This window comes from Pseudopipra pipra, chromosome 6 (genome assembly GCF_036250125.1).
Source record: "Pseudopipra pipra isolate bDixPip1 chromosome 6, bDixPip1.hap1, whole genome shotgun sequence".
Lineage (NCBI taxonomy): Eukaryota > Metazoa > Chordata > Aves > Passeriformes > Pipridae > Pseudopipra > Pseudopipra pipra.
Window position 1 is genome coordinate 30,330,270 of NC_087554.1, and position 16,051 is coordinate 30,346,320.

General features: G+C 45.0%; 1 protein-coding gene across 1 annotated transcript in view; it reads right to left on the reverse strand.

Moving 5' to 3' along the window:
* Positions 1–16,051, reverse strand: part of PLEKHD1 (pleckstrin homology and coiled-coil domain containing D1) — a 67,297-nt gene that overhangs the window by 20,101 nt on the left and 31,145 nt on the right. The window contains exons 11-16 of the mRNA XM_064658297.1: positions 15,744–15,876; positions 13,795–13,939; positions 11,686–11,835; positions 7,934–11,097; positions 3,461–7,901; positions 264–428 (exon numbers count right to left, since the gene is read on the reverse strand). Of these exons, the coding sequence (XP_064514367.1) occupies positions 10,937–11,097; positions 11,686–11,835; positions 13,795–13,939; positions 15,744–15,876 (589 nt within the window). The 3' untranslated portion in view covers positions 264–428; positions 3,461–7,901; positions 7,934–10,936. The remainder of the gene's footprint in view (positions 1–263; positions 429–3,460; positions 7,902–7,933; positions 11,098–11,685; positions 11,836–13,794; positions 13,940–15,743; positions 15,877–16,051) is intronic.

Genomic DNA, 16,051 nt, shown 5'->3' on the forward strand with positions numbered 1-16,051 from the left:
TCACATATATAGCAGTAACTGCAGAGGAGGAATCCTCATCTCTCCACTTTAGTCAAGAGGCCAGGTCCCTAAGACTGGTTAAAATTACACACGTGGTAAATCTTTCTTGTTGTGCCTTTCAAAAGCAGCTAAGCAATCAAATGACATTTTGTCACCTTCCTCAGCGCATCTCGCCTTCTGCAGTCCAGCTGCTCCCTAAAGGCCAATAGCTGTTATCATTTCTCTGTGAAACATTCACACCTTGCCAAGTCTCTGTGCCTTACCTGGGGACAGCAAGGGCTATGCTGTAGCCAGAGGCGCTGCTCTCCTCCGTCTTTCCAGCAAGAGATGCTTCCGGCAGCATTGGTGTGGGATGCGAGAGAAGCAGCTCCCACCTCAAAGCACAAGATTAACCCAGAGCCTGCTTTGCAAATTCCACTGTTCTTCAGCTATAAATAAAAAATAAAATGTTTTTATTACTTTCAGATTGAAACAGGAAGGGTGTGATCATCTTTGAGATCTCTGTCTCTATTAAGCTTGGTGGACAGAGGTCACAAGTGTGGGGAGATGGAAGAGAGTGAGCAACTGCCAACACCTCATTTTCGTAGGAAAGCAAGCTAGATAGACAGGTTGTAGTTGAAGCTTTTTTGAGCTGAGTGCATTGCATCTGAAGTGTGTGTGTCCCCCAAAGAAGGACTCACTGAGGTTATGTGTGTGCTGTTCATTCTCCTGGGGCAGGGCACAGACATCAGTGCCCTTTCCATACACCCACCTCCAACCTAAGAACTAAGGCATAGCAGAGACACAGGCAGGACTGGCAGGTGGAGTAAGGAACCTGCCTGCCCTGCAAGGGACCTGGATGAGTTAGCTACAAATAAAGGTGCTTTTTCCTCACCTCTTATCTCAGGCAAAGGAGACAAAACCCCACAGTACTCCATGTGGAAAACAGAACACTAATAAAGCTTTAGATTTTCCACTTGACTGCCGCTCTTCAACTCCCCTCCCTTTCCCACCTGAATTTCTGTTGCCTTTGGGGAAATCTGACATTATGTATCTTTCTATATTCTTAATTAGTAAAAAAAAAATCCCTCCCTCCATTAAGTGACTCTCAAGTACAGAGAGGGGGGAACATACATTGAGAACTGTTTGCTTTACTCTCTGCCAGGGGCCTCTCCCCAGTGTCCCTCCCACAGCCACCGTCCCTGCAGCTCCAGGATCTGCAGCCACCACAACCCAGGTTTCAGTGTCACTTTGTCCATAGCAGAAAGCTGGATAACCCCTTCACAAAAACCACATCTCTGCTCTAGAGCACATATAGGAAAGGACCCCTTTTAACCACATGGAAATTAAACACTGCTCTACCTGTCCTATATGTGTTTCTCTCCACAGGAACGTGGCTGTGGGTTTGCACCCCAGAACTTGTTCTGTTCAAGCTATAGGCTGCTTCTCAAGAAGGCCAATGGCTACACAAGTTCACCAGGTCAACTGGAGGATGGCATGAGCTCCCTTCTCTTCCCACAGAGCTCTAGTTACTAATTTTCCCATTTCATTGAGCTTCACCTCCTCCCTACAACTAGATTTTACTCATGACATCTCTACATTTCCACTATGCTCCAGATGACAGCATGAGCACCAGGAAGAGGATCATCTCTTACAGAGGATTCACCGGCCCTCAGCCTCCAAAGACTACAGTGACTAGCCTGGATAACAATTCGTCTTCCCCAAAAAATGATCCATATGTATTTAGATATTTGGAAAATGTATGTAATTAAATATAGTCCCTCCAGCAGTGAGTGTAAGGGCCTGGGCCAGCCACTGCTTTCCTTCTTTTCCCTATTAATGGTGCTAGCTCCATGAAAAATGGTGTGGTCTCAAGATTCTTCTTGCTATGTGAGACAGGCTCCCTCCCACCAAGCACCCTTATTCCTCTCCTTCCCCTTGCTCTGGTTATGCCAGCTGTGTTTGCCAGGTTTCCTTTGGGAACTCCTCTGCCTTCCAGCTCTCAGTGCACAGCCAAGCCATGGAGGCTTGCCAGCCCACCTGCTCCCCAGCCAGCTGCTGCTCCTGAATACCTCCTGGAGGGTCTGTGCCGGGGTGTGTGTAGGTCCAGGCAGCACTTAACACAGGTGGGGAAATCCCTAATAAGTGCCAGAGATGACATGCTACAGATCTATTCCCGAGCCTTTTTCACCACAGATTAAGAATGACACTAAAATTTATCCAATGGTAAGTAGGTGAAATGTACTTGTCTGTGGCAGGCAGGAGAAGAGATTAGAGAATGTAGTGGTCTTTTCAATAAATCTCTGAAGATTAAGGAGAAAGCAGATTCCATAAAGTAAAATCTGATTTGTGTTTGACACAGCTGTCCATCCAAAGATGAGTACCCATATCCCACTTCTGCATAATTCACATTTCTCCACATGCACCCTCCAGAAAGTGAGCTGAAGTCATGGCTTTACTACTATAATTAGCATCCATAATGTGGCAGGCTGGGGTATCAGGGCTGTGGGGATGGCAAATAGTGACCCATTTCTCCTTAGAAAGGAGACAGAATTCATTCCATGTTACTTCAGGAACTCACACCTTACCACAGCAAACATCATATGGACAGGCAGAGAAAAAGCAGAATATAATCCTGTCTGTGCTACTGTCTCCTGACCTTATACAACACAGCCTCATTCTTCCATAATTCATGTCTCCTACTGCAGAAGCAGCCACAGCTTCTGATTCTCTGGCTATCCCATTACAGCAGTAGTAAGAGTGCAAGCCAATTATTCTGCAAAACAGCTTAAACCAGCAAACACTACCTCTTCTTTGCTTCACTGCAGCTACAAGAACTCAATAGTTCTGTCCCTCCATCTTCCCCATGAGCCCACTGTCTTGGACACACACCACTGCCTCCCAGGAAACAGTTTCTTGTTTTCTTTTCAGTGGTTGAGAGATACTTAAAACATCTCTGATGCATGTAGGGGTAATGTTTTTCCAGGGCTCTTAGGATACTTAGTTGCAGTTTGTTAAATCATGCGGATAGGAAAATGTTGAGGACATTTCTGGCACACCAGCTGTCTGACCTGACTTATTTACATGATGCTAGGAAATGCACTAGTTTTATAGTCTTTGTGATCTGAGACTGTTTACCCAGAGAAAGGCAGCAGCAAGGAAAAGGGCACGTCAGGCTCCCTATGTGCTGGCTTCAAAACCCGCGTCAGCCCCAAGCCTCGTGCTCCAGCCCTTGTTCTGGAACAGGCTGCTTGCCCCTTTCTCCAGCACTGCTCTGCACATTGGAGCTGTGTGCCTGGCCGTGATGGGAGCTGCCACCACCAGTGACCCTCATGCAGGGCAGCTGGAAAAACGCTCAGCTGTCTGTCTTGAGCAGGTTGCTGAAAGACTTGGAAAAGCTGAGGCCACAGTTGACCTGGCTGCTGCAAGGTGGAGGCGCAGAAGTGTCCCTAATGCAGGATTAACAGGCTGTTGTCCTTACCAGGGCTGTTTGCCCACACATGGCTTTCTCTGTAAGTCTGGCAATGGCAGCTACAGTAGAGAGACAGCCTTCAGGGTCACCTTTAATTACAAAGCACACCAAGCTTCATCTGAAGGTAAAACTTTCCAGTCTTCTCTCCGCCTAAAAGGAAAAATCAGAAATTACTTTTGGACAAATTATTTTGGGGCAAATTATTTTGAGGGAAAACAAGAAAAATAAAAAGAAAAGCCTCATTATGAAATATTTCTTTAGATAGATGACATATGTTTGAGATACACATTTCATATGCATCTTTAATGTATGTGTGTGTGTATCTCTGTATGCACTCATGTGCACATATGTATGTAAATGTATAGTGTGGAGGGGTGAGTTGGATTCACTGCTCATTAGCAGCCTGCAAGGGACACGTGATGCCAGCAACTCACTAAATACAGGCCCCCTGAGCCTCCCAGTGAAAGCTCAGACTGGTTTGGTGGACGCACTGGTTCCTCAGCCTGCCTCTCGCCCCTGTGAAACACCCTGGGACAGGACCTGGCCCACAGACCCCGAAAGGACCTACACTGCAGGTCCGAGGTGAGGGGACACCAGGCAACCCCTTGCCCAGCTCTGCACTCAAGGGCTTGGCCCAAAACCATGTGTGAGGTGGGCTGTGAAGCAGGGAAGGAAAGTGCCTGGTTAAGAGCCTGGGGTGTTCACTGCCCATCACTGTGCATTTTCTGCATGAAACGCTCAAGTCTGAAAGACTTTGGAGTAGGACGAATAATATTTCTGGACAGGAAACCAGTGTTACGACAAAACCATGAGCAACTCTGAGGCCATGTCTCACCTCCTTTGCTCTCTTCAAGGAGAGCAGCCCTGCCAGCTCCACCATGGCAGGGTGGGCTTCCCCTCTGTCTAGGGCAGAACTGTCCTCCTGTGGCTCCTCGGTGCCACAAAGCCCACCGGGGTGATGCTAATTTCCACCTCAGGGAGATACAGTTAGCCACAGTTAGGCAAAGAACAAACAGAAAGCCGAGGGAGCAGGCTGGAGGGGAAGGCAAGGAGAAGCCAGCTTGCCCCTTACAATCCTGCTCAAAGCTAAGGAGAGTTGGATAAGCAGGGAGGAGAGTACATTCGCTGTGTAAAGCAGTTTTTGTTTGCTAATTTTGTGACCCTTCTTAAGTACAGACAGGACTGAAACTCCTGGTATGGGGAATGCACCAGAACCAAGGCCCAGAAGCATATTTCAGGCCTGCAAACTCCTGTCTGGACAAGAAAAAGAAGATAATCAAGACACTTCATTCCTTGACAAGGTGCTATCCACAATAGTTATTCTTTTCTTCCCTACTAGGTCTGCTCTTTCTTTCCCATTCACCTGGAAAGCAACTGTTCTCTGTTGCCTTTCTCTCTTGCACTGGGAATGAAGCAGAGCTAAGGCGCAGCTCCCTTGACATCCAGCCTCTAGATCCTCCCTGCACTGCACTTAGGAGCCAACCTAGATGCTTATAGCAGAGCACAATAGAAGTAGGGAATCAGGAGATGCTCTTCTCTCTTTGGGAAAAGAATGGGATAGCTCCCACGCCTGCTCCCAGTGACCTTTCGTAAGGCTGCCTTGTTAAACACCCTCCTTCCATTCTGCTGCTAAAAGCTCAGTGTCAGGGTCTGCCCTATTGTGCTGGAATCCAACAGGTCAGAGGCATTGGGAGGCTGAGATGCAGAAGCAGCTCTATCAGTGGCCACAGGGCTCTCTGCTCCTGGGTTGCAGCACAGAGCTGCAAACTGAGCTCATACCCACTTGCAAGGGGAAGCCAAAGAGTCCCATGATGTTGAGTCACTGTGAGTTTAGTTGAGAGGGGTGTCATGCACATCTTTTGGGACATACAGGTCTGAGAGTGCTCCCTGGAGCCACAACCACCATGACTGCTTTTGAACAAGGCTGTAATGCAGCAGCAGTTGGTCACAGCTGGAGAGATTTTCTGTATAGTGAGCAGCCATCAAATCTAATTCCATGCCAGCACCAGGAGCCAGCCACACACTAGAAGTGGACTTAGTGTGCACCTTCTCTTCTAGCTCCTTCAGCATCAGTCAAAGCAAGGGGCTAAAACATCTCCAAACAAACTAATTTTCCCTTTCTGCAGTCTGGCTCCAAGCTTCAAGTACAGTGGGTCTCACTACTCCCCCTCATCCAAGCTTGATACATGTGATAAGCACACTTATTTTACCCATCTGTAGTACCTTTGAATGGATGAGAATTTTCTGTCCTCATTTTGGAGCCCACATTCCCCCTATACCAGGAATAAAAGACAGCTCTGCCTGCACATTCTTTCTCTTAATCTAAAATAAGTTGCACATCAGACCACACCTGGCCGGTATTTGTGAAAGGGAGGAAACTACAAGAGAATTTTAAGAGAAGGAGCAGAAGCAGAAAGAAAACTGAGCGTCTGCTTTTACTGCTATTCCCTGTATCCCCTCATGGGTTGCAGCATCTCTCTGGCGTACTACGTACTTGATCAGAGAGGGATCTAGAAGGCTTCTGCTCCAGGCTAGAGGAGTTTCTGAACATCCAAATCCGTTGAGAGCTACAGCAATATCCAACCTCTTCCAGGCAATGCTGAGATACCCAAAAGCTTTCCAGAATCAAAAGACTGACTTCTCCCCTGCCTAAGCCACCTCTCCATACACACAGCTACCCACAAAGAATAACAACAGTAAGCCACATCCCTGCATCACCTGGCTGGGCCATGCCCCATGCAAGCTGGGGAGAGGAAAAAAGGGCCTTAGCCACATACCCCTTTTCTCTGAGCACCTAGGGCTACACTCCTCAGTTGGGACCCAAAGTAGGTTTTGATTACTGAAAAATAGAACAGCTATATTTTGGTTATTGAAATGCACTTGCCACAGAACAAACTTTGTTTATTTTTTAAACACACAAACTCACTATCAGCAGCGCTCTAGTTTTTAGTCACACCTGCTGCACTCCTACCTTTCAATATCGTTCCTCTTGAAGCCGCCTCACCTTCCCCTCACCCTCAGCAAGCACACATGTTGTACCTCTGTCAGAGTCAGGAAAAGAAGGGAGAAATTAAAGCAGTGGCTCCTCCCAAGCAAGTTGTAATCTAATCAATCTTTGGCAATCTTTGCATTAAGCCTGCTTCTCTACTTTGCTACAAAAGCCACAGCATTCCCACCTTCTTGGTGTTTTGTTTTGATTGCTGCTGAGATGAGTGCACCTAAGAGCACAGCTTACCTGTGTCACTCAAGGACTTTGAGTGCTTGTGAACTGTCCCAAAGACAGAGCTCTGCCAAATGTGCTATAGCCCTGTTCATGGCTGTGCTTCCAGCAGTGACTAACAAAAGCCTCCAGCCATACACCCACCATAAACAGCTTGTTTTCAAGCCTCCTTATTAAGAGGGAGATGCTAAAAATATTTATTTCTGTTTTGAAGAACTTAGGAAAAAAACCCACAACAAAAAACAACCTATTTTTCCTCATGTCAAAGGAGCAGGGGCTGCATCTCCTGCAGGCAGGCACTGATGTATGGAGGAACAGGAAAACAGGAGCTCCCTCCTGCCCCCAAAATTAATGATGAAGAAACAGATGGGAGCAGCAGCTCTAGGAGAAGACGTTCCTCTCTTCTTGGGTGGTTTCCACAGGGAGGTTTGAGGCAGGGGTGCAGTCAAGAAGAACTGAAGAGTAAGCAGAATTCACTTATTATTTTAAGCAATGCAAAGTTTGCGCTTTTCAGGATACAGCAAAATAAGGACACATGATCCTGCTGAGTTTATTTGCAACACCTCTGAGTTAGAAAAAGGTGCCTTTGTTACCCCCACAAAATGGCCTTTATAATTTTTCTTCCTGTAAAGCGCCAGATCTGCCAACACTGGGAAAAAAACCCAAACAACCAAAACCATGCATTTTGGTTCAAGCCCTACAGCGTATCCTGCAAGGAGCAGAAAGGACTCAGTGACCTGACTGAGTACTCAGTCAGATCTTTCTGCATTTTGGCTACGGAGCTAAGCCTGCGGTAAGAAAGAAATGTTACTTAATATGGTAAAAGGAATGTTATCTCAGGGCACAAAGAGACACTGCAGGTTGTTTAACAAACCACACGTTGTAGCCAAGCTCATGGTGACCTGTCACCCCAACAGTCCACCTCAGACCCAATTCTCAGGTGAGTTAGCTACAGCAGTTCCTCTGGCTTGATCATTTCTCCCATTCAAGGCCATGCTCAGACTAGGTGGGTAAAAAATTGTACAAAGACTAGGTGAAAAACTGCAGAATTGTTCTTGTGCCAAGTGCACCAGATAGAAGATGTTACAAATAATACACCCTTCACAGGCACACCAGGGGAGAACCAAGAGTACTAATCATCCAGGCAAGCCTCAGCTTTGGTCAAGACTTTCAAAGCATGACCACTTTCCTGGGAGCAAACTTCTCCTTACTAAACACAGCATGAGCCATCTTCTGTCCCTCTAGTAACCACCAGAAGTGACTGTGCTGAACAGCATTCAAAACAGACTGTTTCTACAGAAAACTATCATCTTATTTCCATAGAGATATGCCAATATTACACTAAGTCCTAAGCAGAAAGCCTGCCTACTATCTGGAGCTAAAAAAAAAAAAAAAAAAAAAGCCATGCTCTGTAGCTGAAAACTGCTACCAGCCTGTGTCACTTATGTGCCATGCACAACAATGCATAACAGCACCAGCAACCATTTACTATTGACTTCTGACCCCGAGGGCAATTTCCGTTTCTTATCCACTTTCTCTGCTTTAGAAGCAGCACAGATGGGGGGGCAATAGGGCTGTGGTTGCCTTCCTTTCTCTGCCATTTACTTCTGTGCAAGAGTAAAGCCTTGGGGCAGTGGGCACCAGGGGAGCTGCCAAAGCCCCAGCCTTGGGCAGGAATCCCTCTATCTCATTAGAGACTGAAAGAGCCTGTGTGTCTTACAAGGAGGATGAAATTAACCCTTAAATTGGTTAGTTAAACCTTAATGGGAACCACTCTTCACACTGTGAAAAGTAGGCAAGACAATGCAGAGAAGAATCAGAAGGCTTCACGTTTGGCAGTGTCCACAAATTTTAAAGTGTCTCTGAAAGGGACAACAGGGAAGACAGAAGAGAATTTCCCAGGTGTTAGCCAGAAGGTGGAGGTGGTGGAAGAATGGCCACAATCTAGCTGTTCTGCAACTTCAAAAGTGAAATCTTAGAGGTGCAAACCATCCTATATTTTCTCCTGTCCTCAGACACAAGAAAACAATTTAGACAACTCTCTCAGTGGAGGGAGTTCTCATCACATTCCCAGGTTTCCCAGGAGGAGAAAGCAATCTAACCTAGAATTACTAGTGGAAGTTGTTTGAACAGACGTGGGTTGCTCCCTAAGCCATCCTCCTGTTACTGCATTGCATTAAAAATACACAGATAACATTGAAATCAATAATTTCTGTGTCCTTTTAACCAGAATAAGGAGAGAGCCACTTAATTAAGATGCTATGGTGCATAGACCCACCTCCATGTTGACTCTGCCAGGGAGCTTGGAGCTTACAGGGTAGTAGATTCCTGTGCAGCAAAGAATGACTGATGGCAAGCACCTCATCACAGGTGGCTTAGGGCATGCCTTGCTGGTTACACAGAGAGATGGCTGGTGCTTTAACTTTCTACACATTTAAAAGTGGAAGTGGGTAGCAAAGGTGAAAGCTTTTCACATGCACCACGTAACACAAAAACTCAGTGAAGCAGAGGAATTGCACTGGCAGTAAATAAGTGTGTCAGAATTTATTTGAACTCCTGCAGAGACAATTTAACATCATTTCAGTGACAGTGTATCAAGAACACACAGGAATTCGTTCTAGTGTCAGCATAACTTTTATTTATTTATTGCTGTCAATATGCACAGTTAAGGAAGACCTGATGTGGCTACCTCCTGCATACAATACTTCTGTAAGGTCTGATATTGTGGCTTTGATGGTAATAGAACAAAGGCCCTGCATTCCAACCCACAAGATGATTTTCCTAACTGCCTGAATTACAGATACATTCCCTAGCTGTCCTTTATTCTGTCCCTACCAGCATCATATAATATAGATATTGTAACTGGAAAATAGCTAGAGATGATGTGAGAACAGCATAAAGGGGAAAACCAGCTCTGTATTGTTTTCTCACAGCCCTTCAGCCTTGTAGGAGCCAGAATTCATTTGTGGCTTTCTAGCATGCAAGCACAAGTGGAAACAACACAGAAGGATCAGGTATGCTAAGGAAGGTTGGAAATTCTCTTCTCCTACCACATCACTTATCAATCATCACAAAAATGTCAGCCTTCAGTGCTGGATCTTCTGATTCTTTAAAACCTCCCATTGCCTGGCAGAAGGATACTGGTCAGTGACTGACTGACATGGAAAGTACAGGCTGTGTTTTCAATGCTTTTCCTCTGGTCACACCAGAGTGACTCCATTCAGGAGCATCACACCCTCAGAGTATGCTCCTCCACCCAGCATCAACCCTTCTCCTCTGGTGACTTTCCCCACCTCCACAGCCCTGTAGGAGCTTGCTGCTGACAATGTTTAATTCTTGAAGTGGTAGTGGGATTTGTTGCTGGACAGTCCTCACTTTCCTGCCCTCCAACTTGTTTTACAGAGGTGTTGATGAAACTATCAGGACTGAGTCAAGGGCTTCTCTACACTGATGCTGCCTATAGATAACATTTGCAGCACATATCTGTTCCAACACAGCTAGATGTCCCAGTGCAAAAAATACGCAAAGGTGACCCCAGAATGTTCTGCCCACAGTCAACACAACACAACCCTCCCTACAGCTTGCATCCATGCCACTGAGTTACCTATAAGCTCTTCTCTGTACATGATCCTCCTTGGAGCCAAATCCTCAGCATCCTCAGGTTGTCTTCACCTTGTGTTGCTGCTGTTTGCTTGAAATGATGTAGCATCAAGACAAGAAGTTGCCCTGTGTTTGATATTTTTGCCTGTGCTTGGGATGCTGGGACTGCTGCAGTTTTCAGCCTGTGTCCCACAGAAGTGCTGATTGACTGGGGGTACGGAGCAAGCCCTTTCCTAGAGAGGATCAGGCAGAAAGGGGTAAGCTGTGTCCTGCTGGGGAGGTTACACTAGCTGGAACATAGGCTGATAAAGGGCTTTCTCAGAAGCACTTGTGTTTGGCAGACAGACTAGATAGGAAAGGAAAGAAGAGGCCTTTCTTAACCTATGGTCTGTGGTTTAACACTGACTGTGGCATCTTGGCAAAACACGCCTTAATGTAAGCAGCTGAAGCAAACAGATCTGGAGTGATCAGTAGAGAAGGCCTGCCAGGCTACAAGGAGCATTCAAATGAAAGCAAAGCCACTAACTGAGGGGATTGCCTACACACAACTTTACCCCACTTTCCCCACCAAAGGGCAAATCTCCCTTCTGACCCTAGTGCCCAAGGGCATAACTTTTGCGGAGCTGAATGGCAAGTTGAGCTCAGAAGCCCCCTCCCAAGAAGAGTCACTTTTTGTCCCCTGAAGCAGAATCCTTGTGCGACCTCATGATTTGATAGATAGTTTTCCTGAAGCGCTGGTCCCGGCTCAGTCTTTTGGCTGCTTCTTTCAGCTCTTCAATGTTTTCAGCTTCAGCATGCGAGAAGATGAAGGACTGGGACTGCTTCACTGAAACAAGAACAGCACAGAAAGGTCAGCACTCTCCATCAGGGACACAGACTGAAGATAAAGCTTCACTAGAGCACACAAGCCATGTGATCACCTGGCAGGGGATGAGCTAACCATTTTGCTTTAACAGCTTTACCTTACTGTGTTCAGAGGAGGAAAATGCTGGCAGCATGGAAACACACTTTTCTTTACAGCTGCCTCTGATTTGAGGTGCTACATAGAACCTAATCTAACCTTGCAAGTAGCCACTCTGAACACCAGATTGGATTCAACAATGTCCAGGTGTTCCTTCCAACTTAACTTAGTCTGTGATTAAGCATTCCAATGAAGTCATATTTAAGCATGTTTTTTGGGGGGCCGGAACCATCACAGCAGTTAGCTTTCAACATACATAAAGAAACAGGCAACAAGTACACAGGCTCAGTGCCTCCTCTCTGGGAAAGGAAGCTCCAAGTAGCACTGTAGCTCCATTCTACTACTAAGGAATACAAAATACGGATGATCTTTCGAGACTTTACTGTTCTGTCAGCCCCATCTGCACGTATCTGCTCTTGCAGAACAGAGATTAAAAAGCTGCCTGATACCTACTGTCATTCCATGAAGTACTGGTTCTCCGGCAGCGGAAGCGGCAGCTCTTTATGCGACGAGTGGCAGCCTTGTGGATGTATACGGAGTTCTTCATGATCACAGGCATCTTGGCCTCCAGCTCGGCATTGCGGATGCACTCTTCAAAGAACTCTGAGAAAAAGACACCACTGTAAGAGTGATGGGACAGACACTCCAAGCAATGAACCAGTCACAAGGGACTGCACTTGTTAATGGGCTGAGCCAGATAATGATTATCTTCACAAACAACAATCTATGAAGCTCCTGAACATCATCAAAATGAACATTTTCAGTGACAAAAACCTCTGGTTCCCAAAAAATGCATACTCAAATTTTAGAAAGAACTGCAGAACATTCCACATCAATCATTCACACAACTGCTCATGATTCAACTGCCTCTGATACTGTAATAAAACTTCTCAACTCTCTTGCAACAGAAGATGAAGCCTCACTCATCATACTTTCTTTGAAGGACTTCTAAAACCAGTCAAGTCTAAATGGGAAAGGGAGGTTTTGGCAACACTGGCATGGGCACACACCTCCAGGCCATACATGGCCAGGAATTTCTTAAAAGCATAGCACAGAGATATTTACATTATAGGCTCCAAGCAAAGCCCCACGTCCAAACTCTGACAATGTTATTCTGTCCTGATCTGCCACACAGGCTGCTTTTCTTGGCCTATTTCCCCTCCTATGGTCTAACCAGCATCTCTTCTGCCATTCCAGTCTTGCTGTCCTTCTGCCTGTCGCTGGCCCCTTGCTGTTCAAAGGCATCATGTGCTAATGTGCCCAAACTTTTATATGAAAGGGCAGAGTAGGGCAGAGCAGCAGGAACCACTTGGAAGGACTGATGCAGTCTTAACCAAAGTTAAGGAAAACATTGATGGTCCCTCATTTTCTCTAGTGCTCTGTTCATTTTTACTCTTTTGAAGAAAACATCCCCCAAAATCTAAGGTTGGAAATGTCAGGAAACATTCAGTACCAGAGGTTACTCACTTATGCCCCAGGCAGGTAGCTCAGCACTACTTGAATGCTGAACTCAATAAACATATCCACTTTAGTTCTGTTTTCTTACCATGACTCTGAGACAGTGGGATGAAGTTCAGAATCATGTTGGTTTTCCTCAGTTTAGAAATCTTATGTAGAAACTACTGAATAATATTTATTTTATTTAAATATATAAAAAGTATAGATATGTGAATAGATATAAAAGTATTAATACATGTATTTATTTTTTTCTTATTCTTCTTTTTATTCTTTCTATGTAAACTGTGCTCAGAATGCCACAGGACTTTTTGACTTTTCTGTATTGGCCCAGTACATCTACCCTTCACTGAAATGAAGCCTTAACTGTACAAATACAGCATCTTCACAACCTTTTCTCTCTGAACTATACTTGAGGATGGAAAATAAGCAAGACTTCATACAACTGAAGCTGCTAATGTCAGTTCCCAGACCCAACTCAAGCCAAATGCTAGGGAAATGCCCCTCCAAAATACCCAAAAATCTCCAACCCAAATAAACACAAAAAGGGCAAGGAAATAAGGTTAACCTGTGAGGACTTGAGTCTTACACCTGACCTGTAGACTGCAGCTGTCTCAGCACAGCAGTGCTGATGCTGTAATTCAGGTCCAAGTAAGGATCCAAACTTCACCTGCTGGGTCACCTACCAGCACGTTGGTACAGCAACCACAGTCCTCCTTAAACTGATGTTGTTGTAACCAAGGCTGAGAAAATAATGTCTTGAGGGGAATCAGAAGACTCTTTATAACTCAGGCCTAGTCAGTCTTCATAGCTCTGCCACAGCTTCCCTTTGACATTTTGGAAAGCATTTGATCATCTCTACCTTGAGGTTTGTCTTGCACCCAACAAAGAAGACTGGGATAATTTCACCCTCCTTTGAGGGCAAAATACCAAGTGCCCACATAGCACATTATGGCTCCTCAAATAGGAGGTGTGGTGGAGGTACAAGAAGTTGGAAGAGCACATTATGTGCACTGAGGATCTTCTTTGTGTGTCTGGAAAGATGGGTAGAAATATTTTCTCTCTCAGACTTTCCTTATCAGGAGAGAGGATGGATGACTGACTTACTTCTCAAGTTACTGACATCTGCTTTCATCTTTTCCTCTTTCTCCTTGTTGCAATGCAGAGAATTTAAGCCTTGCTCCAAGCTCTGCAATGCTTCCTCAGCTTCTCTCAGTCTCTTCTCCAGATCCATGCGTACCTTCACCTCAGCCTGAGGAAGAGAAAAAGAATTGCTGGAAACTGGCTTGTGTCTCAATAATCATCCTGGTAACCCACGAGGTCTGTGAGGGACTCACCATGGGTGAAAACAAAAAGACAACAGTGATGAAAATCTTTAGAAATATTGTAAGACAACATAAAAGTTGTTCCTCATGTCTTCAGTCAGAATCTGAAGTACAGACTATTTTAGTAATTCTCCTTTACTTTGACTTTCATTTTCTGAAGTTTTCCTCCCATTGTGTAAACCATATGGAATCAGAGATGGTATTTCAACACATGAATTTGTGCTAATGCAAGTATTTACAGATGAGCAGGAAAGGGAGGACATAATTCCAGCTGAGATGGACTTGAGATAGAGGCAGTCAGTTCCCACAAAGGGATGTACAGTACTGAGTTTCAGGAATAAAACACAAGGAAATTTAGAACTGAAGTAGTAGCTTAGCAAATCAGAATGACTAATACAGCTTAGGTCAACTTAGCTTCCGTTTGGCCAAGTGGAAGGTTACGGGATAAAAAAAAAATATTGGAAGTGCAGGAAAAAGAAGAACTGGGGTTTTTTTGGATAAAATATTTGTATAAGCAGGTTGAGTGTCAAACAGCCAACAATAAACATAACCTTTATATTATTTAGATTTAAATAAAATATCATGTATTAATCTATGCAAAGGTAATTGGACAAAGTATCCTCTGTTACAAAGGAGGGCTGGTACCTCAGCTGCATTCCTCAGCTGCATTCCTCTGCTTTTCAACTCAAGTTCTTGCAGAGGTTACTGAAGATTTACACATCTTAAGATTGATTTTCTGAGCACAAGTGAGGAGGGAAGATATCTGCTCAGTTCTGCAATGTCCATGTTAACATTTCTTTGAAATAATCTTTATTCTTTTTTGTGTCTACTTTATTCTTTTACTTTTTTCTTCCCTTCATCTTTAGACGATGATTTCATAGTAGCAAACTAAAAGACTTGCACTAAACAGTTTAATCAGGCTTCAGAATGAGAAAATAAATAGTAGTGCTACATAGATACAACATGGCAACTTCATGTGTTATGATGGTGTCACAGAGCGTTTTGGATTGGAAGAGACCTTAAAGATCATCTAGTTCCAACCCCTCTGCTGTGGACAGTGACAGCTTTCACTAGATCACACTGCTCAAAGCCCCATACAACCTGGTCCTGAACATTTCCAGGGATGGGGTATCCACAACTTCTCTGGGCAACCTGTTCCAGTGCCTCACCACCCTCACAGTAAAAAATTTCTTCCTAATATCTAATCTAAACCTCTCCTCTTTCAGTTTTAAGCCAATTCCTCTTGTCCTATCACCACATATCCTTGTAAAAATTCCCTCTCCAGCTCTCTTGTAGCCTCTTTTAGGTACAGGAAGGTGCTGTAAGGTTTTCTTCCCAGAGCCTTCTCTTATCCAGCCTAAACAACCCAAGGTCTCTCAGCTTGTCTTCACAGAAGAGGTGCTCCAGTCCTCTGATGATCTTTGTGATCCTCCTCTGGACTCATTGCAACACATCCATGTCCTTCCTGTGCTGAGGACCCCAGAACTGGATGCAGTACTCCAGGTAGGGTCTCACAAGGGCAGAGTAGAGGGGCAGAATCTACTGGTCTTGATGCTTTTGATGCAGCCCAGGATACGGTTGGCAATAGGAAGCACAGCAAATGAAGATTTGTAATCACAACATGAAAACGAAATAAAACAAAGAGTTTGGCTTGATGGGGGATGAACTGAGAAGGAAAATGAGAGCACTTTAGGTCCAGGGACAGCAATATACAATATTTGCAGGGAATACCTTGAGATCTCTCTCTGCCTGCTGTTTCTCTGCAGTCAGCTCCGACAGTGAGTTCTGCAGTGCTTGTGACTGGGAAGAGTAAAACTCTCGCTCCTCCTCCAGTGCTCGGGACCGCTCCTCATTCTCCTTCATCCTGATGCATGGCACAGCAAAGAAAGATGACCATTCCCACCCCAGCACAACTGACAGGAAGGAAAGAGGCTCAGTATCTTGATTGGGCATGCTTAACTATCTGGCTGTCCTGAGCAAAGAAGTGCTAACAGGAGCACTGTCTGTGCTTCACTCCAACAATACAGGCATTGCTGGAG